We start from the raw sequence: 24,165 nt of genomic DNA, 5'->3' as shown, positions 1-24,165 counted from the left end.
AGTCTAACAAAGTTGATAACCTTAGACAATCATAGAGAAATGTGAACTTATACTAAACCAAGTAGCCGCACCAAGTTGAGTCAATGTAAACTCGGATTTGAGTTCGGTTTAGATTATGGTTCGGGTACATGGATCATGTAATTGATCAAAGTTTTATTCTATGTAATTGATCACTATATAAACAAAAAAAAATTGATTATGAAAATAGACAAATCTTTTAGAGAATAAACTTGGTCAAAAGTCATTAATTCTTGTTAAAAATTAGTCTTGTCACCAAGCTAACAATTCTCTTTAATTTTCTGAATTAATTTTGTGGTTAATACAAAAATTTAATGTAATATTTATCTCCACTGAGACCAAAAGCGTTTTTTTTTTTTTTTTTTGCATTTTTCTAAGCTATATAATGCTCCTCTTTTTACTAACAATGACGTGAACAACGGCAACAATATCTTTTCTTTTCTTATTTATTTTTTGTTTGTTAATGAAAATACACATAGAATGAAGGTTTGCTAGGTTTCTTATTCAAATGATGTGAATGAAAAAAATATGCAGTTTATCTTGGGATTCTAATATTTCCAGAATAAGCCCATTGTACACCGATAGATTCGAGTTTAATTATGTTTTTCCAACTTAAAACCAATTTTGTAATTAGTGGATTGGCTCTAACCCTTTATATATTACTTAATGTCCCTTAGAATTCCCGATGTGAGATATATATCCGTAATACCCCTCCTCGAGATGATGACTCTTATCGGCCAGAAATCTCGGAACTTTAGGACATTTATACTCGGCCGAGCGAGTTTAATACAACCTTTATACCCGGTCAGAAGGGTTAATTTTAATTTTTAGTTAGGAGTTTAGGGTATTTAGAATCTGGGTTTTGATACCATGTTAGATTTGGGTTTAGTTATGGGCTTCCAACTTAAAATCAATTGGTTATTAGTGGATTGACCCTAACCCTTTATATATTACTTAATGTACTTTAGAATTCCCGATGTGGGATATATATCCCTAATATCACAGCCCTACCTGGTGTATGTTTTCTTCAAGGTGTAAGTTGTGAAAGCCAGTGAAACCATCAAAACAGAAAATGTTAGCAGCAACGTGAGCCCTACGATTCAGTTTCTTGAATCAGAACCTATTCAACAAAAGAATCTAGAAGGCTGGATAAGGCGACCGTACACTATTCCAATTAGTATAAGCTTTCTTCAAGGTTCAAGTTGTGAAATCAAATGAAACAAACAAAAAAACGATGACCAACCATTGACAATTGATCCGGATCAGAGAATCTGACTCAGGAAGTAATGCATAAGCTACAAGATATGTTAATAGAAGCCTGGTATGTTTGATGTTTTCACTTAGATAATAATGACCTAAATACTATACTTAATTACAAATTCGTTAGAACCGCAGCAAATATAAAAACCACCAAATCTTAAGAGAATAGGAGAGTTCGGATGTCGACAGGTGGCAAGTGAGTGGTGCAAACAGGACAATGAGGAATGCGCAGCAAGTAACGAGAGATACAAGTCCCGTGAAAGATGTGATTGCATGTTGTTTTATGAACAATCTCACCTTCTTCTGGATACCCTTTCTCACAAAGACTACAAGATTCAAAACTTCGGTAACAATCCAGGATCTCCGTCGCTGGTGGAGCAATTGGTACACATCTGTTTATTGCATCTTCATCGGCCATGACAGAATGTCCGGTTCCCAATGTGTTTAAAAGAATGCTTGTTAATTCTGTCATGTCGATAATCTCAGGGACATGATGATCTTGACCAAACTCTCTAGTTTGTAAGTGAAAGACGAGGACCGGACATGCTGGAGGTACCATACTAAGATCCTTGAAACAAAAGTTGGAGACTATGTAGTCAAAGATCTGATTAAGTAAGTTGGAATCTTCGCGCCCAATGAAGAACCCACGGATCTGACCTAAGAACGATTTGGACAATCCAGCTTTTGATCCTCTTCCTTGTCTTTTTCCTGTGTATTTTGTCAATGGAATCCGCATAGCTACTTCTATGGCTCCATGACTTACTACTATAACACCGACATCAGATTCATAAGGCACATCAAACTTGTAAAGCTTGAGACTACCGAGACGACGACCTTTCATAATTACGCCCTGCTAATAGTTTTGTTGTTCATCTAATAATTGAATCTGTTTTTATAACCAAAGCCAAGCGTATATTCCAACGCCAACTCGGATTCAGAAGCGTAACTACTTCCGTAACAAATCGGATTCGTAAGCAAATATGATAATAATTACTTTAATTATAGAACGTGTTTCACACGCATAAAATAATTATAATTCATAAGATCTTAATTGCGAATTTCATTATTGATATTTATTTAATTTTAAATGTGTTAATTATAATTCATGAGATATCGACAAATTGACAAAAAAAAAGATATTGACAAATATCATCATTATTTATATAAGTTATGCTCATTGTTATTTTTAATAAATAATCTAAAATATCTGATTTAGACAATCCAACTTTCCAACCTCTTTTTTTTTTCTCCTCCTAGTCATGTGTATCATCAAGACAACTGAAACCGTTTGACTTTTGTTTCCGCCTGCATAACATACAATTTATGAGCTTACCGAGAAGAGATTTCATAACTACTCTTCTAATACGTTGTTGGTTCTAAAGTTCTCTAAATAATCTGTTTGTGACTTTCTATAACCAAAAGCCTAGCTGATTGTTTCTTCTATTTGTAAATTCTCAAACAAATTTTATAATTACTTCAAACATTCTGCAAATTTTATTTCCTACTAATAATATAGTGTTTTTTTTTAACATTTTGATAGTCGCATAACATAAGCATTTTTTTGCTAGGAATGTTAATATTTCATAAGTGAAATTGGTAAGGTCATATTGTGCATCTTATACAAAAGATTTCTCGTCAAAAAAAAAGAAAAGTAACATAAGCATCTTCCTACAAGCAATCGTAAATTAAGGCAATTTTCCCAAATAGCCATTTTAAATTTTTTTTTCACAAAAATAATTTTCAAGGAAGAAAATGACTAAAATAATCTATTTTTATTTTGAAAATTTTAATTTTAATTTTTCATTTTTTTAAATTTGAAACTCATTCTCAAAGCTCACCCTTAACTTTGAACACTTAGTCTACATTAGTTAACCCTAGGATATAAATATATATTTATTATTTAATAAAATTTATTCTAGTCATTTTTTTAAAGGTTATTTTTCTGAAAAAAAATATATTCTAAGAAATTTCTCTTTTTGTTATATGTAGTATTAGATCGCAATAATAATAGTCGTAATAAATGATTGTTATAAATTAATTAGTTTTATTATTTTTTCTTATGCTAAATTTTTACTTAACTTTTTAAGACATAAAGTCAAAAGATACAAAAAGGGATAAAAAGTAGAAATAAGTACCACTAGGCTTGATTCTTTTTGGACATCCCTGCTTCTCTCTCCTCCCCGACTTTCTCTCTCACGTCCAAATCGAAATCTGAATTCTCCCCCGGCGTCTAGTGGCGCGTGCGCGCGCGTGCCGGCGCCGGAGGCCACACCGTTTTAGTTTCAGTTTCCTCGTTTTGCTGCCGCTTCGTCTGTCTCACTCTCCTTCGATATGCACGACGTCCTTGGCTAGGGTTTGGTTCCGGAGAGGGCTCCGCTGCAGAGGAGATGCTGCTCCGGTGGCCTCTTTGCTTTCTCTGGGACTTTGGCGAGAAGGGTGAGCGGTGGACGAAGACTGCAGTCGGCTTTTTGGGCTCAGGATCGAGGTTAATTTTCTCTCTCAGATCTCGTCCGATCGTCTCTGTTCGTGAGGAGGAAGAAAGGTTTGGCTCCTTCAAGGCTTCGGTGGATCTCCACCTCGGTTCCAGGAGGTCAATCGGCTCTGGATGGTTTCTCTCAGCTCTCGACGGTGACGTCAAGCACTGGGTGCCTCTCTCCTTAGCTGTTGTGTGCACCGGTCGGTTTCGCTACCACGGTGGCGTGTCGTGTGCTTGAGTACGAAGGTGGTGGTGCTTGAGTTCAGTCTGGCTCGCCTCGGCTTTGTCAGCGGTTTTAACGGGCGGTCGTCTATGCCGCTCAGTGACCGTTTGTATTGGCCTCTACACTTCGGACTTTCTCTTCTAGGTTTCCTGATTTGTTGAGCTCCGTAGGATTTTGTCTCACTAGGAGTGTGCCCTCGTTCTTATTCATACCTTTGCTGTGGCGAATGAAGGCGTCTAGCAGCTCCAGTTTCAGTTTGTCGGTTCTCGGCGACTACAAGCGTAGTGGTGGCGCTCGTTTCTTTCGCCACCGCGTTATTACGTTTGGTCTTCGCTCGCATCCCAGCATCACTAAGGTTCGCTTGAGTTTTTGGTGGTGGTGTGCGAGACAATTGTGTGCAGGTTGGGTTCAGATCAGGGAGTACGGAGGTTGCGGCCCGTTTTTGCTCGGAGCGGCATCGTGTTCGGGTTGCCTACAGGCCTAATAAATGCTCGGGTTGGTTATCGTGGGTGTGCTAGGCCGCTACTGTGGTTGTCTATTCCTGTGTGCAGGTACTATGAGGTCTTCGGCGAGCTTTTCTTAGGTGAGTCATTATCTTTAAGAGCGGATTCATCGGGGAGGCCAAAATTACCGGGTTCCGATTCTCGGTTGAACTTGGCTCATCTTTTTGCGGCAAGCAGCAGGTCGACTTAGTCGAAGCCGCTGGATAGCGCTTGGTTGTTGTGTATGCCCCTGTTATGACTTGCTTGAGTTTGTGTTTAGATCTTTTTCTTTTCTCTGTTTTTTGTCATTCCCTGTAATTCCGTCGAAAATTTAAAAGTTTGGTAATCTTTACATTTTTACCAAAAAAAAAAGTACCACTAGGCTTAATGTTTTAGCTATTTATATATACAATACTCTTATTTTTAATGTATTTAAAAGGAAAATTATAATAAATTTCGATTTATAAACTATCTATAAATTTAAAAGAAAGTCTGATTTTATTTGGTCTACAATTGTTTTTTCAAAAGGTATAAAATGGCGACACGATTGGATATATAAACAAGGCACGTTGCAAGATAAATTCGATTTTTATTTCAGTTATTAATAAACTGAAATTAATTAAATAATTACTTGTGATAGAAAAAGGAAACATAAGAATTGGGACTTCCCCGTTAGAAAAAAAAAAAAGAATTGGGACTTCTTCCATATTCATAAAGTTTAACCCTAATTTCTCCATCGTATATAAACAAACGCCTCTCTCCACCAAATCTTCATCATCCGTCTTATTGACTTTTAGCTTTGATTCTTCATCTTCGATTCTCTCGTCGTCTTCTAAGAACAGAGGTGTGTCTCCAGATCCTTGCGCGTGGTAGGGATCTATTTCGAGTTTTGTTGTTGTCGATGTTATTATGGTTTCAATCCTCTTATGTGATCTGTTCTTAGAGGTATTTGGTCTTGTCTCTTGAGCCAATGATTGATTGTAGGATTGTATACTCTCGGATAGTATTAAGTAATCCCCGAAGTAAGATATTTGATTCGTGAGATTGTTTTGATCTTTTGTGTGAGATTTGTTGCAACTTGTCTGATTCATCGGTTCCTTTGTTACTTTCAGCGTGTTTTGCTTACAGGAGGTAACAGTTTCGATCCCCTGCAAGTGGAAAGTTTGAAGCTTTCTTTTATGTCTGACAAGATTTCACCGTTTTGCTGTCAATCTGGTTGCGTGGAAACTACTCTCCTGCATCCGGAGCTACGTACTACCACAAGCTCTTTCATCACCCTAGGCTCACGCATCTTCAAACCCGAGACTCCCCCTCCTCTCTCTGACTAAACTTAAACATGGCGCTGCAGAACATTGGTGCGTCCAACCGCAACGATGCCTTTTACAGGTACAAGATGCCCAAGATGGTTACCAAGATTGAAGGCAAAGGTAACGGCATCAAGACCAACATTGTCAACAACGTCGAGATTGCAAAGGCCCTGGGGAGGCCTGCTTCTTACACGACCAAGTACTTTGGTTGTGAGCTTGGAGCGCAGTCCAAGTTTGACGAGAAGACCGGGACTTCGCTTGTGAATGGAGCTCACAGCACGTCTAAGCTTGCTGGGCTTCTTGAGGTTTTTATTAAGAGGTATGTCCAGTGCTATGGATGTGGGAACCCTGAGACTGAGATTGTTATTACCAAGGCGCAGATGGTGAATCTCAAGTGCGCTGCTTGTGGGTTTATCTCTGAGGTTGACATGAGGGATAAACTGACGACGTTTATTCTGAAGAACCCACTGGAGGCGAAGAAGGGGGGAAAGGATAAGAAGGCTATGAGGAGAGCTGAGAAGGAGAGGCTTAAGGAAGGTGAAGCAGCTGATGAGGCGCAGAAGAAGCTCAAGAAGAAAGCACCTTCCAACGGGAAGGAGGCTTCTTCTAGTATGTCCAAGAATCATACTTCTGATGAGGATATCAGCCCAAAGCGTGATGATGAGAGTGCAGATGATGAAGACGATGATGAAGACGATGATGATGGTATCCAGTGGCAAACCGATACTTCTAGAGAAGCAGCTGAGAAGAGAATGAAGGAACAGCTGAGTGCTGCAACTGCTGAAATGGTGATGGTCTCTTTAAAAGAAGAGGAGGAGAAGAAGTCGCCCAAGAAGCTCGTGCAGGTGATGAAAGAGTATCTGAAGAAAGGCTCAACCATAAGCGAGGTCAAAGCTTTCATCTCCTCATTGCCTGATCCTCCTCAGGATGTCATGGACGCACTCTTGAACGCCCTCTTTGATGGTGTAAGCAAAGGATTTGCTCAAGAAGTGACGAAGAAGAAGAAGTACTTAGCGGCTGCAACGCAAGAGGATGGTTCACAGATGCATCTGCTCAACTCAATCGGATCTTTCTTTGGAAAGAAAGGAAACGATGAGGTGTGTAAGGAGGTGGCTCTGGTTCTTAAAGAACTGTACGATGAAGACATTGTTGAGGAAGAGTTTGTTTTGGAATGGTACCAAAAGGGTCTAAACGGAGTTGACAAAAGCTCGCCTGTTTGGAAGAATGTTAAGCCTTTTGTGGTGTGGCTCCAGAGCGCTGAGTCCGAGACCGAAGGGGAGGAGGATTGAGAGATTGTTTTGTTCTTTTGGCTGTTTTTTTTCTTTAATGGGATTTATTTCAGTTTATTTATCGTCAGTGTTTTAAACCATTTTGTTTTGAAAATGCTATCTGTCATTTGACTTTTTGGTATAATTGTCGTTTGTTACATAATAACACTAGCTTATTTAATATCGTAACCTTTATGTGATGGTGGGCCGAAAGCAGAAACAGGTCAGTTTGGACGGAAGGTAAAATAGATGACAGTCTGCTTAATCGCAACCGCTTAAATAAACAAGATAAATTTGGAGATGATTCACTTAGATTTATTTTGATTTTGAAGATAAATTTGGAGTATATTTTTAAGAACAAAAAATATCGTGCAAAGATATGCTAAACAAACAAGTAATATAGAAAATAATGTAATGTTTTGTAATATGAGAAAATCGACATGGTGGTTTTTATACATCATCTCCTCAAAACATGAATATAGACAAAATGATGTGAGAAAATGGACAAAATAGTGTTTGATTTTCTTTCCAAATCAGACTTCACTATTTCAAAAGAAAGGTAACATGACGAAATTTACGTGTGGCGTTAAAGATAAATCAAAATGTTTAATCAATATTTTCATCCGATGAATTAAAAATCTACAGAAAATATTCCTTTTTTCTCTCTTCTCGGTAACACATACTTCTAGCTAATTATTCCTCTTTCTGTAAAACAAATTAATTAGCTCTTAATCATAGACTAAGACATAGTAGTCTCTATCTTTATTACGCATCATTAAGTGAACCTAAAAATGAGGGGGAAATTATAATAAATGGAACCAAAAAGCGAAAAATAAAATAGAGATTGAGATGCACGCGCGATCGGACGGTGCAAAAGAGCAGGTAACTGTATAAAGTTTGTTGTCGTGTGGCCGAAACTGTAAAATTCGAATAAAAATCCCGTAACTGCGTAACAGTAAAAATCTGTAATCTCTCTACTAAATTATCTCTCTCTCTCTCTCTCTCTCTCTAACACCTAACAGTTCCCACCTAACTTCCTCTGCAGTGAACAAACAACCGCCTATGTCGCCGCCGCCGCCGGCAACCGCCGACTTCCTCCGCGAAGTCGACCCTCAGATCTGGCGCGCTTGCGCAGGCGCCTCCGTTCAAATCCCCTCTCTCTACTCTAGGGTTTACTACTTCCCTCAAGGCCATGTCGAGCACTCTTGCCCCTCCTCGCTCATCTCTTCTCTCTCAACCGCTCCGGTTCCCTGCGTCGTCTCCGCCGTCGAGTTACTCCCCGATCCGATCACCGACGAGGTCTTCGCTCACCTTGCGCTGCAGCCGATATCTCCCGAGCACTTCTCTCCCTCCAATTTCTCCGGATTCGGGAGCGACGACGATGAGAACAACAACAGCAACAGCAAGGTGGTTACCTTCGCGAAGATATTAACGCCGTCAGATGCTAATAACGGAGGAGGATTCTCCGTCCCGCGTTACTGCGCGGACTCCGTCTTCCCTCCGCTCGATTTCCACGCGGATCCTCCGGTGCAGAAGCTATTCATCACCGATATCCACGGCGTCGTCTGGGACTTCCGCCATATCTACCGCGGTACGCCGCGCCGGCACTTGTTAACCACCGGGTGGAGCAAGTTCGTCAACGGCAAGAAGCTTATCGCCGGAGACTCGGTCGTTTTCATGAGGAAATCTGTTGATGAGATGTTTATAGGTGTGAGGCGAGCGCCGAACTCAAACCACGGGGATGAGTACTACGGAGGAGGTAAGAAGGGGTTTAGGAGGATTGGGATGGGGAAGTTGACGGCGGAAGCTGTCTCCGAGGCGATCAACAAGGCGGTGCAGGGTTATCCCTTCGAGGTGGTGTATTATCCCACGGCGGGATGGTCAGACTTCGTGGTGAGGGCTGAGGATGTTGAGGTATCCATGGCTGGATACTGGAGTCCTGGTACTAGAGTGAAGATGGCTATGGAGACAGAGGACTCTTCGCGGGTTACGTGGTTTCAGGGCGTTGTCTCCTCCAGGTTTCAAGAAACTGGTTTGTGGAAGCAGCTTCAGGTGTACATTGTTTTGCCTTGTCAATTGAACTATAGTGTGTGTGCGCTATTAATGAATAGCTAGATTCTCATTTTGATTAAGTTGTTTGTTTTGAGTTTGAGCAGATCACATGGGATGAACCTGAGATTCTGCAAAACTTGAAGAGGGTGAATCCTTGGCAAGTGGAGGTCGTTGCAAACTCAAGTCAGCTTCTTGCTATTTACCCTCCAACAAAGAGGTTGAAGCATTCCAATAGCGCGAGTGGGTTCTTGAGTGGAGAAGGAGGAGAAATGCTCTATTCCGGAAGAGGACAACAAGCTGTGGATCCAAGTCCCTATTTGTTCTCGTATACTACATTTCCTGCTGGCATGCAGGGAGCCAGGCATTATGAATTTGGGTCTTTTAACTCAACCGGATTCATCGGAGAAAACACTCCCCAGCTATGCACTAATAACTTCTTTAACCCACTTCCTGGGCTGAGAAAAATCTCGACTGAGATGATGAACTATGGCAGCCCGCTATCAGATGACTTGTCGCCTAATAGCAATACCACTAACCTCTCCTCTGGGAATGAACAGGTTGGAAACCGAGGCCACGCTGTAAGAGTTAACTCGATTCAGCTGTTTGGCCAGATCATTAACGTGCAGGAGCTTACTGAGAGCGGTCTTGCTGAGGGCTTGTATGAAGAGGATGGAAGCAAAGAGTCCAGTGACAATGAAGTTGTGAATGAGACACAATTGTCCTTGACGTATGCTCAAGGCATGTGAAAGATTCAGAGGCGCCTCAAGATTCCAACAGCCACCGAGGTAGTTCTTATTTATTACAATTCTTGTCCTCTTCTGTACTTGGTACAGCATATTCTGTCTCCGAATATTACACATGTGATGCATTTCAGTGTACAGTCCAGTTCCTTGCTTGACTTGATAAGGCCTTTTTTTTGTGTTCACAGGTTAAGTGAATGAAGGACTTTTGGATCTTGCTGGAATCTCTGTCAAGTCCCAAGTACTAGTAATCGTACTATATATATAATAAGTATCTTGTCTTTCTGCATTGACTTTGACTTGGTTTGACTGTTTTATTTGACCAATTTCTGAGACATATTGTGGTGAACATCTCGCTCTCCATCACCTAATAGTTTACTACTAGTATATTATTATATTATTGGGATTGAAGTTTATGTAAGCAACTAGTACGGCTACTGGATCCTTAAATGGGACAAAGCTTTGGTAGACTTTAGTATCAAGAACTAAGACAACCATCCCCATCCTATCACCTTATCCGTTATGCCATTAAAGTACCAAGACTTGACTAAGGCTTAGATAGTATAAGAGTTTTGGTATTATATGCAGTTATATAATAAGTACGGGAAGTAGAAAGGAGTCGAAACCTGGTCATGTTTTAAGAGCATACGAGTGTGCATAGGTCTTGTGTCCTGGCTTGTGAGATGTTGGTGTAAGGGAATATCCTGAACTTTCTATTGGCCATGCACGTTTTAACTGAGCATCACTCACCAGTCACCATTGCCTGTCAAAGTCAGATATGATTTGTGTATGTAAAAGACTCGAATTCTAAAATCAGGGTCACACAAAGCTTTAAAGGTTTAGATGATATACCTTGCAAGAAATAGTCATGACTCTGCTGGACTTTGGTTGCTTCACCTAAGCTACATTAGTAAATGGTTTAACATGGTCCATATCGCTGCTCCATGTATATCCCAACGAAACAATCCACTGTGCCATGGAGATGTAAGAATACGCCAAATCTCATGATTCTAAGCTAGGGCATTCCAGTAAAGAGCTCCCATGTGTTGGAAGCTGCAAAATCACATGAAAATACAGAGCTTCATAATCAGTCGTTTAAGCAACAAGAAACAAATCGTTTCCTTCGATTCGTTAAAACCTACAGATCTAAGAAGACGCACTTCTATATGTAACTTGGGTTCGATTGCTTAATCAAACAGAGCGTAGCAACAATATCTACACAAACTAAATACAGTAGAAGGATGATCTCACGAAAAATGATCACACTCCTAAGGATTTACCGCAATCAATTAGAGGATGATTCCATAGATGGATACCACTAGTATAAGCGGAGCATAAGATTCTCAGAAAGATGCTGGAAGGAGAATTGGCCGAGTAATTTGGCGGCTCAGTTACTGTTTGAGATCCTGGAGCGGCCGAGTATAGGCCACGTGTCACGCTTGGTTTGCCAAGAGCTGTGATGGAAGAGGGGGAACTTCTCCGAGCTTAGATCACCGGCGACGGGAGATATTTCACCGATCTTCGTCTTTGGCTCCATCGGAGAAGAGAAGTTAGGGTTCGGAGAGATAGAATGGAACTTTATTACTTGACAGAGAAGGTGGCGCGAAAATTGATCTTTGAGAATAAACCGAAATACTAACCCTTTTTTAAAGATCCGGTTTGGAATTGGTTTATAGAATTTACATTTCTCTTAACCGGTTTAGCTCTCAAATTGTACTTGGAAGTTCATCGCAAACACAATGCTCCAAGCTTCCCTCTATTACAGAAGTCAGTTTCCTCTTATGTCATAGACTGATAATAATGTTTTATCTCTCTTGGAGGTGGATTTACATCTTTCTCAAGACCCATTAAAACAATAAATTACGTCCACTTTGTTAGGTAATCCTAGACATCTTTCTTCTATAAATAAGAAACCATCTCCTTATTAGAAAGGATGATCTCTTCTCCATTTTAGACTTAGAACACTTCTTACAAAGAGTTTATGGATTCTTAGATTACTTTACACTAGAAATCATTTTTGTAATACAATCTTTGATCAATAAACTCTTTTTGATGTTCATTTCTTATTTGATTCTTTCAAGATTTCTTCTAAACCTCAAGAATCTAATCATTATCCTTAGATTCTTTATTGTATGATTCCAACAAACATCACCAGCATAAACACCGTTTTTGGGTCAAACAGTTGGCGCTAGAAGAAGGGGGCCAAGGAGAACTATTCTCGAAAACTCAAACTTGGGAACAACTCATGGATCTATCGATCTCTGTTCATCTAGGCAACAAGCTATCAAAGTCATTGTCGAAAAGATAAGTTTCACAATCTTATCTCATTATTAAATTTCGATTCATGATTATGGCATATAAGATACACATGCTTAATCAGGAAGGAGAATAATAAAAAAAAATTATTATTTCTGACTTTAGGAGAAGTTACGATCGGCTACGACTCTTGACGACGTCTATCTCGCCGTCACGGCTTTCTCACACCCGTCGAACTCCATTCCGTCGTCGCCGACAACAGGCCATATCGGACAAGAACAATGATTGTCTTTGACTCCTGATAGATTGCCACCAAGGTCAAGACTTGATTTGGACAACATAGGCAATCTCGTGAGCCACTTTCCTAGCAGCTCGTCATCAGAAGATTCGATCTCGGCCACTCCTTGTTGGACGGTTCACGCCGGCACGGAAACCTCTACCGAAGACAAGCTAGGTTTGGCAAGGGTTCTGGTACAGAGCGTTCACGTTCTCGAAGTATCTTCAGTCTCCGGATTAGAGTCACCGCTTTCCCCACGGCGGAGACGGAGGTCAGAGATTCGATCCTGGCGGCGAGTTTGAGCTTTGACAAGGGAGACGTACTTCTTGCGACCGAGTGAATTCCAAGATGTAGATCCCGCGGCTTCGTCAATTGATCACTTCATCTTCATCGTTTCTGAAGAATCTGACGGAACAACATCATTCATCACACCGTCTTCATCGTTTCGAAGCTCTCCCAGCGAGCTTAATCTCAGCAGCGCTATGGACTTGATACGAACGCCTCGATCTCGAGATGTAGAACCCTGAGAGAGCTCTGATTGGCTTCTTAGATTCTTGGCATGCTTTCCCCGGCTACAAAGACGTCTCCTCGTCAAGACTCCCCTCGAGATCAAGTCAAAACCAGCTCTGTCTCTCTTTGTCGACCACAAGCTCGTGACTTTTATCACGGTTTTCACAATCGATCATTCGCGACTCTGTCGACAAGAAACTGAAGATGAGAGGGCCGAGCAACAACTAATAGGATACATATCATGTTGAGTTTGTACTTGAGCTGACGAGCTGAAGCTATGGTGGTCGAAGACGTTTCCCATTGCCGAGTAAAGCACATGACTGTTGTTCTACGTCAAACCATACGAGCCTGAGCTTCTGTATAAGAAGTCTCGTAACAAATTTTAGTTGGCAACTGGCACCATTGATGGAGCTTGAGCCTGAGCTGAGCGTGTAAGCTGCATTTCAAGAGGACAGTAACGCTGTTACGGTCTTGATGACAATCTAGCGGACTGCCGAAGAAGAGAGGAAGCTTTCTCATGAAAGGCCGACCAAATAGCCCAAGATTCCCATCAGCTTGCCGTCTCGCAACAAACTGAAACTTGATCTGACAAGCTCCAAACGGTTAACTTCAAGCCGGTCGCATGCCAAGAGCTAGAGCTCGCCAAACGCAATGACAACAGACCTCTGTCTCGGCAAGGTCTCCATCTCGTCAACAACTAGCTCAGCATCTTGTTCTCGACAAATTGAGGCTTGTTACGCTTCACCAGGCATGACGTCTTCAATGGTTCCATCGCTAGAAGCTTGTTTCTGACTTCAAGCTCTATCAGCTTGTCACCGATCCACAAATTCAGTCTCGCAGCACGTTTCTCAGCGTCACGCCGACCACACCAATCGCTACAACATGTGGATCAACAAGACATCTTGATGCGCCAAAACTCCACCATTCCATCTACACATGGATCTTGTCAGTACCGCGAAGACATGTCCACGGCGATTCGATTGTGGCAGTTCTTTCATGGCGGTACGTTCATGACGATGTGTATGGCGACTTGTCTTTGGCAGTTCGTCGATTGACACTTAATCCATGGCGACTCTTTCGGATGGTTCAGAACACTGTCCTCACAGATCGTTCGCGCAACCATCCCGGGAGGTCCGATCGGAATCAGAAGTATGTCAACGACAGCTCGCCCGGGACAGTCCGTCCATGACACTTCGTTTATGGCAACCTAACAACGACAGTCCATTCATGACAATCGTCTACGACATGGGTATGTGCCTAGTTCATTGTCTCATAAACCCTATTCGTAAAATTCGCAGATATCGATTTCGTCTCTCTCTCTCTACGAATTTGGGGGGCTTACTGTTAGGGGTGGATTTACATCTTCCTCAAGGCTCATTAAGACAATGAATTAGGCTCACTTTGTTAGGTAACCCTAAACATATTTCTTCTATAAATAAGGAACTATCTCCTTATTAGAAGGGATGATATATTCTCCATTTTAGACTTAGAACACTTCTTACAAAGGGTTTATGGATTCTTAGATTACTTTACACTAGAAACCATTCTTGTAATACAATCTTTGATCAATAAACTCTTTTTGATGTTCATTTCTTATTTGATTCTTTCAAGATTTCTCCTAAACCTCAACAATCTAACCATTATCCTTAGATTCTTTATTGTATGATTCCAACAAACATCAACAGTATAAATACCGTTTTCGGGTCAAACAATCTCTTCCAATTAATAAATAGGAAAATATGGGTTCCTACTAAAATAACAACAAAGATTCGTGGACATTTTTAAACATTCACTGGGATTTATGCTGTATATATATTTACTGTAGCGAAGTCATCTTATTTATTCTCAAAGAAAGTATATATATATATATGTTGGTACAATGGAGGATAAGGATTTGATATATACAATGCAATCAAATAGTAATGGCGTATCAATCTGTTCCTTAACATTTACATAGTAACCATTGATCCAACTCTTCTCTATTCTGATCTTGTGATCACCAAAAATCTCCAAATGAGACAGGCTTCAATGTTTTCTTGAAGCATTTATCTCAGAGATTGCTGACTAAAGAAAAGTTGAAAAGCCAAGGTGCTTCTCCTACGCATATGCTTCAATGAGTAGATTCATTATCGAAGGTTGTAGATGTAGGGTGAGTTTTTTTGTTCTTGTTTCTCAGCTTGTTTAGAAAAGGACATATCATCTTAAGATGGAGAAGAGAGTGTGTCCACTTTCAGTTAATGGGTAATGAAAAATGATGGCATCTCATGATAATATGCCATAACATGAGTTGAGACAAAGATATTGGGGATTGGTTACCCTTTTGCTCTTGTCCCTTTGTACTTGATTCTCTTTTTCAGCTTAGTTAAACTTCTATCAGAACCAGTTCAGTAAATGATTTAGGTAATTGGTATAATCAAGAATTATACTCGAAATTGAGTTTTTAAGAATACCTCAATGTATATGGATAGAGTTATGGTTGTGTAAAAAAGGTTGGGTCAAATTAGTTCAAGGTCTGCAGTGGAGAATCATTGGTTCCGATTGGTAACATTTCAACAATCAATGGTCAGGGTTACGCAACGTGACAACCAGTGGTATCGCGTGCGTTATCATCAGATGTAACTTAATGGACCTAACTGGAGCAAGCCCACTCTAAAGATTAACCACTCTGCTTCTGTGCATGGTACTTTCATCTTTACGACTAGAATTAAGTTAAAGGTATCCATTCGAACAGAAAAAAAAACTAAATATATTAATCAATTAGATAACCACCCAATCAATGTGGAAATTAACTTTCCAAATTTTATAATACAAATTGCGTAGCTTAATTCTATCTGGGCCATGTTGCTACTAAAGTTGTTCTGCAGAATTATATCAAAATAAAAAAAAGTTGATCCGAAAAAAAAAGTGCCTAATAAGAAAACATATCTTATTTATCGTTAAACTTTGTGCCGGGGATTATTCTTTTACTTTATCTAATTAGCTAGTCTTCTTACGTAAATGATGACATAACCAAAATATATTAGGCCATTTATTATTTCTTAAATAGAGTATATCACACAATAATAATTAATTAATTTAAAAAGCTGGGGATTTCTGTCAAAATTAAAATTAAAATATTTTGATGAACTCTTTAATTAATTATTAATATAACTTATGTTTATCTAACAATACTAAAAGTTGAATAAGATCAACATCTAGACTATCACGTATGCAAATTAAATTGACCTATCACAGTATTAAATTAGGCCACGTCACCCAAATCAGCCTAAACGACATATTTGCTTCATGTTTCATCGCCGTTACCATATATCAAACATTCAAACCTAATTTACTAGGCCTTTTCTTATTTAATTTATTTCTAACGCTGCATCATCTTCATGCTCTTCCTTCTAATCGTCTTCCTTCTAATCGGAGCTAAACTACTGTTACTATCTCTTCAGATTCTTCCATTCAACGTCTCGCTCCCACAACCATTAGTCATAAATCATCAGCTTAACTTCAACAGTCCTCCGTCATCCAAATGTTAGCAAAAAAAAAAAAACAGTCCCACGTCATGAACTCGATTCCCTATATATATTATCTCTTTCCTTTCTTCACCTTCACCAAACTCAGGAAAACCAAATAATCACAACATCAGTGGTGATCTCTCCCGAACCACGCCCTATTGTTTTCTGTAACCATGCCGTCCAGGAACAGCTCCACCATCCCTCTCTGTGTCTCTGCCATGTTAATCACAACATCAGTGGTGATCTCTCCAGAACCACGCCCTATTGGTTTCTGTAACCATGCCGTCCAGGAACAGCTCCACCATCCCTCTATGTGTCTCTGCCATGTTACCTAGGTTAAAAGATTTTTTCAAATTCGTAGTTTTACAAAGATCTCTCATCTTGATAATACGTTAATTGGATTCTATGTATTGTTGCAGCTCAATCATAAAGTGGGATTACAGGAGGATGAAGCTCACTTATGAGAAGCTTAGGTAAATAATCTTTTGCTCTTTTATTTTTTCATTTCCTGAACCTCTCAATTTAGGGGGGGGGAGATACCGTAAATGATAATTTATGGTGTGACGTAGTTGGAGTATGAGTTTCTGCAAGATATTTATCAAATTAATGGGTGAATATGAGAAAATTTGGTGTGGAGCGTTGAGCTATAAATTATGTCAACCGAAAAGGGTAATTTCTACTTCTTCGAAATGGTTTACCTGTGGTTTTAATTTGTTATCTTATTTACTTGGAAATACAGGGGAAACAAGACGTCACTTCTTGATCATTACTACGCCAGCTGGAAAGGAGTCTGCTGGGGTTTCATGGAAGAGAAAATGTCTCATAGATATGATGAAATGATAATTCCGAACAAGTAAGTTATCTTTTTGTTACCTTCCATTATATTCATCTGCAGTGTTCCTTCATCTGTGTAAGTGCGTAATAGTTTTTAAGGAAATGATAGAAGACTCAAGTACATTGGTAAAAAAAACAGAGAAAGGTTCCTCATATTGACTTCTTTCTTGAGACGAGTTTCAAATGTTTTGTCGATCCCATCGGACCCTTTGATTCCATGTGAGTACAACTTCAGAATTCGCTGTATCTTTATTTCAGATTGTACTTTTTTTTTGTGTGCTGATTGTTATAATTCTATCACAGGTGGTTCTTTCGACCCCCAGGCTCCGGTTTCCTTTTTGTCAACCCATCAAGCTTAAGGAACACAACACCACAAAAGCTCCTAGAACTGCTAAAACCAGTGGTTGAATGAAAATTTCATCTCTTAAAACACTTGGGAATCGTGGTAGTTTTGAAAGAACTACCTTGGTTTCAGCTGAGTCCAGAATCATATTTTGGAATAAGAGTTGATAAGGAGCTCCCAATTAGAATCTTTCCACTCCAGAATTAGTTTCTCACGATCATATACAACTCAGGTAGCCACTCAGTTTGGTAGTTTGGTTTATCGAGTGTCATGTTGCAGGTTATCGAGTGTGTCTCCCACACCAGACCAGCTTATGTATTTGACTCTTAGTTTATATTGTTTTGCTATTGCCCTCAATATATATATTTTCCTGTCATGTTGCAGGTTATCGAGGGTTTTATATGGGAGATTTCCTTCTGCAACGATGATAAAAGGGGGAATAAGATGTCAATCTTATCTTTCTAGATTTCTAATAGCATTGTTAACGGAGAAAATCTTATGCATTTTCTGTCAAAGATAGCATCACACATTTGAAAGAGGCTTTGTTACCTACAGAAGGTGTAAAAACCTTTATCAAAATTCGACAGTTGTTTCTCTGATGTTTATGTATACTCTTCATACTGGTTTTCTGTTTGTGGCTTGGAGATAAGCAAAGCTATGTATCGTGAGTTGTAGATTTTTCTGGAGGTGGGGTATTATGGATTTGAGTTCATCTTACGTCCAGTGATACTAATTTTTTCTATCGTCATGATGTCTGAACAGTAGACATATGTATCCTGGAAGCATTACAAGGAGAGGCAAAGCTTTATTTCTAACGACACTATGGCAGTCTGGCAGTCACGAGACAGAGTTTCGACTGCAATAAACTAATAACAGAGGCCTAACTTAGCTAAATGAAATAAGACGTATGTAATATTGTCTCATTACTCCAACCTATAAGCCACAAATATAAATATATATGAAAAGATAATATATAGTCAATGGAAAAACAAAAAGCTAAGATATTATCATAAATATTCTGTTAGATAATTGTTGTAACATACAATAACTCACAGATTCGATATAAATTCATAGTCTAAAAACATTAAAACATTAAAAACAAAAAAAATCTGAGTTTGAACTAACTTGTGAATCATATTTACTTTCCACAGTACGGTTAGAAGAATATGTAATAATACACAGTAAATAAATAAATTTAAAACTAAACCAAAAATAATCAAGTCGGTAAGGACAAAATATTAACAAGAAAACGTAGTTAAATTTAAAGAAAATAAAGTACATAGATTTATAAATAAATTTTATCAGTAACTAAAACACTTTTCAATTAAATAATAACCAATTCAACTAATAGAGTTCAAAAATTCATTATTCATATTAGTTTATTTGTAAACTATTTCTTCTTCTTTTTTCTCAACAATAAACTATTTTTAAATTATATCTTTGCTAAAAACATATGAAATAAAACCAATTGCTCTACCAACAGTCCATTTCATGTTCTGCAGCCTTCAACAGCTCACACCAAGAGTAGATGAGTGGTCCAAATCGGTAAAATTCAGACTGGATGATTTGGCAAATGAACTTGGCCAATATACATAATTTACTGGACTTTAACTTGCAGCAAAGGTGTGAGAAAATCAACAAATCAATACTTAATTTTTTATATTTAAATACTAAAAGAAAACTGTTCATCAAAATTCAATTTATATATACGAAAAACCTGGGCCTAGCCCGGGAAAATCTCTAGTATTCTTAGAGATTTTATTTGAGAAACTTATAGTGTGGATGTTATTGTATGACACATGATTAGCACTATATTCGACTGAGCACATTGTATACATAAATTAGACAAGCACTAGGATTAAAAGTGATTCCATATCAGATATTTATAAACTTTATAATAATTAATCTCAAAATTAGGTCAAGTCATATCTTATTTCGTTTTGTCTCAAATGCTTCCTACGTTGCGTTAAATCAGTTTATCCAATCTATACATAAAGTAACTTGGATTCCAAATATATGTGTATACCAGAGCCTGCTATCAATCTGATATCCTGATTGCGATGAGTTTAAAGAAAATGAGTTGCTTCGTGTGTTGTTGCCCGTTTCACAGGGCAGGCAGCCCATGCATGGAGTGTATAAGGAATTTGAACGATTATACGACTTGACTTTAAACGATTATGGAAGATTGAACAAATGTTGTCATATATGCATTAAAAATTGCAATAGATCTTGGCGCAGCCAAGCAGCCTCGTCATTTTATTCTTCACAAACACTATGTAGACGAATATTCCCTCACCTTTTAATTTATCTTTGCAGATAGATTTTACAAATATATATTGGGTAGTGGACTATGTATTAAAATAAACTAAGTTCAAATTTGAAATAGTTTAAAGCGCATATAATTTATTAAACTGTTCATTGATCATTTGATCTTTAATCTTTATGTAGCTGTTTTGTACGGATTATAGATATTTTGCATGTTCTTATATTAAGAAAAACGATCTTACACGTAAATTTCTTTTTCAGCGTGAAAAGGATTTTATGGATTTACCCTTTCTCAAAAAAAAAAAAAAGAAGCTTAGAGCATCATTATTGGAAAGGTTTTTAGTGGAATATAAGAACCCGTCTCTTAACTTTTATTTTTTAACTAAAAAAATTAAAAACCGGTTCTTAAACTCTTAAATATCTTATTTAAAAACCGGTTTTTAGCTTTTTTAGTTAAAAGTTAAAAGTTAAGAGACGAGTTCTTATATTCCAATAAAAACTTCACCCTAAAAACATCCAATAATCATGCTCTTAGGTCATCCGCATTGGTCATTTTGTTAGAGAGTACCTCACCAAATAAATTAATTAAAAAAAAATAGTCGTAGAAAGAGAATGAAAAAGTTTAGAATCGATCGTTTAGGAAGAATTGTCCAAAAAAAGCTGAGATACGTTCACACTACATGTCTTGGTGTGAAGGAATTCTCCATGCTTTCATCCATTAATCTGCCACGAAAAGTAGTCTGATCATCCCATTAATTAATGATCCAAAAATATCTCAATTTTTTCGAAATTGGTAGAAAAATTAAATCATTATTTTGGAAAGGATACGATGGATTATACGAGATTAATGGTTTATACTCACCATTATTTTGATATATGGAGAAAAAAATCTCACATTAGATATACGTATCAGATTTAAATAATATATAAAAACTTGTACCATTTCATTTATTGCCAATTAATTTTAAGTTAGAAATTCAATAAATTTATCATAACGTGACTCCATTGTCACTACCAACAATGGCAAAAATAAATGCAAACGTAAAATTGGTATAACTTTGGCATATCTATATACATAATATTCTTTCCGTTCTTTAATGATAGACTTTTAGAAAAAAAATTGTTTCAAAAAGATGTATTTTTTGTGTTTTCTATGAAAAAAATATAAACTTCAAGAAAATTAATTGACTTTATTGAATTATTATTGGTTAAAAGTTATTAAAAATTGAAAATTACAGAAAACAATACATTTATTATGGTAATTTAATGTTTATTCTTAATATGTGTGAAAATATTAAAAAGTCTATTTTTGTGGAACAGAAGGAGTAGTTAATATTGTATGTTCTTAGCTTGTTAGAGCATGTTTATTCCAGGTCTCTTAGGTTGAGTCTCTTAACGTAATATAAGACATGGTCTTTTACCTTTTAACTAAAAAAAGCTAAGAGACATTTCTTATATCTCTTATTTAAAAGACTTTTCTTAACTGTTTTAGTTAAAAACTAAGAGACTATATCTTATATTACGATAAAAAATTCAAATTAAAAGACCTACAATAAACATGTTTTTATTTGTTAATATGGACACGTTTATGGATAGAGACAGTTTAGTGAATATATATTGATCGATTCCATTGTCATTCGGAACCTAAAGTGGCGGCCGAGTCAGATTCCGCTCAGGCTTCCCGAAGATACCGTGGATTGTTTATGTTATATCTCGAGTCTCTAGGTTTTGTTTATTAATTGTCTTCGTATATTGAAACAACCATCATCCTTCACTACGAACAATTAGTTTTTTAGTTAGCCTTATGAATCCGATTTGCCCTACAGAAATAAAAAAGTATTTCAAATTTATTTTTATGTAAATCCATTATCAAGTAAATTGTTGGATCAAAATCCAAACCCAAAATAAACGTTTGTCGATTATGAGTGTGATTGGATGAGTGTTTTAGAGTAATATTTTATTCTAGATTTAAAGTTACTCCAAATTTAGCTAAAACTCTAGGAATCGGGTAAAACACTAAAAATTTTGTTGTTACTCTAGTTACTACTCTCTCCGTAAATTGGTGTTTAAAGATTTTGATTTTGTTTCAAAATAACTGATGTTCTCACAATTCTATGTGAAATTTAATGTCATTTGAAAATTTTGATCAATTATAAAATACTTGCATCTTTTTTTTATTGGTTGAATTACTTTTATTTAATATTATTTTATGTAACCAAAACCAATTACATAAAAGTTTATATTTTTTTAATATTTGTGCAAAAACTTTTAAAACCTCTTAAAATGATACAGAAAAAGTATTTAAAAATAAAGAAAAGCACTCTAGTTTTTACTCCAGATAAAGCTAGAGTAACTAATATTACTCCGCATTTCTCTCTCTTTCCACCTTCTCACCTTTTTTAATTTTCTACACGTTTCACTTTTACATTTACTCTAAATTATGCTATAGTTTACCAATCAAACCTTATGTTTATATAAATGAGTTTTGCGATCAACTGTTTGTACTTAAAAGAAATTATGGATGCACTTTCAAATTTTTGAACGAGTTAGTGTATGCGTATTGCGTAGTCGCTAAAATCATATCTATTTGAAAAGTTTATGATTAAAATAATTTGTTTTGCCGACAAAACATAGTATTTCATTACAGCCAGATATCCATATACGGAAAATATGGATCAAGTCCTTTAACCGAAAAGTTATTATTAATTAGCTAGCTAGTGATTGTCTACTATGTCCTGGCCAAATATATAGTGAGATCCGAGTCATTAACTATATTGCCAATACAGACTAATTTTGCCATCAAAAACCATGTTTACCTTGGTACAACCGTAGAAGTTCTAAAAATTCAAAGTTTTGATATATGCATCTAGATTCCGAACAATCATCAATACTACATATAATTTTTTTTTTTACAAAATATTAGTATATTATCTGGAAAGTGTAGAGTTGTATACTCAAACAGGGGTTTGGGTAAACTAATACAGTTTCCAGCTACATATGTAATTTGATTGACTTTAAATAGCACTATTTTCTTTCTTTTTTTTTTTTGTAAACAAGGCTCACTATTTTCTTCTTTGAACATATAACGAGGACTTCCTCTAGACATCACAACCTGCCTGATCACAATCTTTTTAACTAGTTAGTAGTTACGACTCTCATAGGCACACGCTAGATTCCTACAAACTTCGATGTAAAAACATACATAACTTCAATGAAAAAAAACATACATAACGCAGAGGGGGTCCTGAGAGGAAGCTAAGGAAGGTTAGGTTTCCGGTCTTTATTTGCTTTAGTAAATTATCGGCCACAAACTACGGAGATCCTTAAGTAGCCTAGTGGTTGTTGGTTTATGATGCCATAAGAGAGAGGTGGATCTGATTGGATCAATTGTGAGCCTTAACATTTTTCTTTATACATATTTTTATCATATCCAATTTATTGAATGTGAATTATTTGATGTCTCTGAGTATTTATAGGCCTTGTTCTTTTTTAATTGCTTGGTTTGAAAATATTCAGAACTGACACTGACATAACGTTACATCACCAATGCACCAATGCGGTCTTAAAATTTAAGAGGCTATAAATATTTTTAAAAAGACTATATCAAATTCTTTTATATAGATAGAAATTTTAAGATCTTTTTTAACGATGGTTAATTGTGTTATTTTTTTTTTTTTTTTTTTTTCTAATCCAGGGGTTCCCTACTTACGTGGATCATTCCCCTGGGTCCGGTTAGGCAGCGGTCCACTTCACCAGGGAGGGCTTTACCTGGGTTGGGGACAAGGCCCAACACCCAGTACCGCATTTGATGACAGGATGGGCAGTTTTCCTCCGCCTGGCGTCGAACCCGGAAGCATGACAATTGGCTCCCAAGGCCCGAGCTACCACATCCCGTCAAATTATTACGTGGTTAATTGTGTTATTACAAATAAAAATTATTACAAACAATTTTAAAGCTGATAATTATAATTGGTTTATAAGGATTAACATCTAACTTCGCCATTTTAACACCACTTTGAGCTATTTATGAGATTCATATTTGACCGACACCTTACATCACGATTTTATAAACTCGAAGTGAAACCAATAGACAATATGGAGTACCACATCAATCTTAAGATTTGTTCATATGACTTTTAAAATATTTCGGAGTCAAAACGAATGTTTTATCACGTTTTGTCCAAGATCAGTTCTAAAGTAGATGTGTACGAGATATTGGTCTACGTATTTGTAGAGAAATACGTATAATACGTGGCAAACAAGGACAATTTACCAGTAAAAATGGACCCCACCAGTTTTTATCTATAAATAACGCCCCGAACCTCTCCCCCTAAAATGCAACAACACT

The 24,165-nt window shown here is 37.4% G+C and overlaps 4 protein-coding genes across 10 annotated transcripts; 3 read left to right on the top strand and 1 right to left on the bottom strand.

Moving 5' to 3' along the window:
• Positions 1-1,379: 1,379 nt before the first annotated feature.
• LOC106299751 lies at positions 1,380-2,627 on the bottom strand. The gene is made up of 4 exons (XM_013735777.1): positions 2,608-2,627; positions 1,822-2,096; positions 1,772-1,786; positions 1,380-1,674 (listed from the first exon to the last, which is right to left on the bottom strand). Exons 1-4 carry the CDS (start codon positions 2,625-2,627, stop codon positions 1,436-1,438), a joined length of 549 nt encoding a protein of 182 aa, XP_013591231.1. The 3' UTR covers positions 1,380-1,435.
• A 2,502-nt stretch (positions 2,628-5,129) lies between these two features.
• On the top strand, positions 5,130-7,215 carry LOC106300906 (probable eukaryotic translation initiation factor 5-2). 3 transcript variants are annotated; one of them, XM_013737168.1, is made up of 2 exons: positions 5,130-5,303; positions 5,572-7,215. In XM_013737168.1, exon 2 carries the CDS (start codon positions 5,796-5,798, stop codon positions 7,053-7,055), a length of 1,260 nt encoding a protein of 419 aa, XP_013592622.1. In that variant the 5' UTR covers positions 5,130-5,303; positions 5,572-5,795; the 3' UTR covers positions 7,056-7,215. The 3 variants fall into 3 exon arrangements, with proteins under 3 accessions (XP_013592622.1, XP_013592623.1, XP_013592624.1); XM_013737169.1 differs by having other exon boundaries at positions 5,135-5,328; XM_013737170.1 differs by having other exon boundaries at positions 5,135-5,404.
• A 776-nt stretch (positions 7,216-7,991) lies between these two features.
• Positions 7,992-10,240, top strand: LOC106296377 (auxin response factor 17-like). 2 transcript variants are annotated; one of them, XM_013732504.1, is made up of 3 exons: positions 7,992-9,086; positions 9,191-9,874; positions 10,015-10,240. In XM_013732504.1, the coding sequence occupies exons 1-2, from the start codon at positions 8,097-8,099 to the stop codon at positions 9,830-9,832; spliced, it is 1,632 nt and encodes a 543-aa protein (XP_013587958.1). In that variant the 5' UTR covers positions 7,992-8,096; the 3' UTR covers positions 9,833-9,874; positions 10,015-10,240. The 2 variants fall into 2 exon arrangements, with proteins under 2 accessions (XP_013587958.1, XP_013587957.1); XM_013732503.1 differs by having other exon boundaries at positions 7,993-9,086; positions 9,191-9,871.
• A 1,962-nt stretch (positions 10,241-12,202) lies between these two features.
• Positions 12,203-18,519, top strand: LOC106296537. Of its 4 annotated transcripts, XM_013732685.1 has the most exons (7): positions 16,604-16,710; positions 16,795-16,848; positions 17,115-17,228; positions 17,349-17,428; positions 17,513-17,784; positions 17,937-18,239; positions 18,315-18,519. In XM_013732685.1, exons 1-5 carry the CDS (start codon positions 16,655-16,657, stop codon positions 17,566-17,568), a joined length of 360 nt encoding a protein of 119 aa, XP_013588139.1. In that variant the 5' UTR covers positions 16,604-16,654; the 3' UTR covers positions 17,569-17,784; positions 17,937-18,239; positions 18,315-18,519. The 4 variants fall into 4 exon arrangements, 2 of the variants coding, with proteins under 2 accessions (XP_013588139.1, XP_013588138.1); XM_013732684.1 differs by having other exon boundaries at positions 17,937-18,519; XR_001261249.1 differs by lacking the exons at positions 16,604-16,710; positions 16,795-16,848 and adding an exon at positions 12,203-14,118 and having other exon boundaries at positions 17,301-17,428; positions 17,937-18,516.
• Positions 18,520-24,165: the final 5,646 nt, after the last annotated feature.

This window comes from Brassica oleracea, chromosome C6 (assembly GCF_000695525.1).
Source record: "Brassica oleracea var. oleracea cultivar TO1000 chromosome C6, BOL, whole genome shotgun sequence".
Lineage (NCBI taxonomy): Eukaryota > Viridiplantae > Streptophyta > Magnoliopsida > Brassicales > Brassicaceae > Brassica > Brassica oleracea.
The sequence above is the reverse complement of the archived record's forward strand: the minus strand, read 5'-3'. Positions and strand labels throughout refer to the sequence as shown.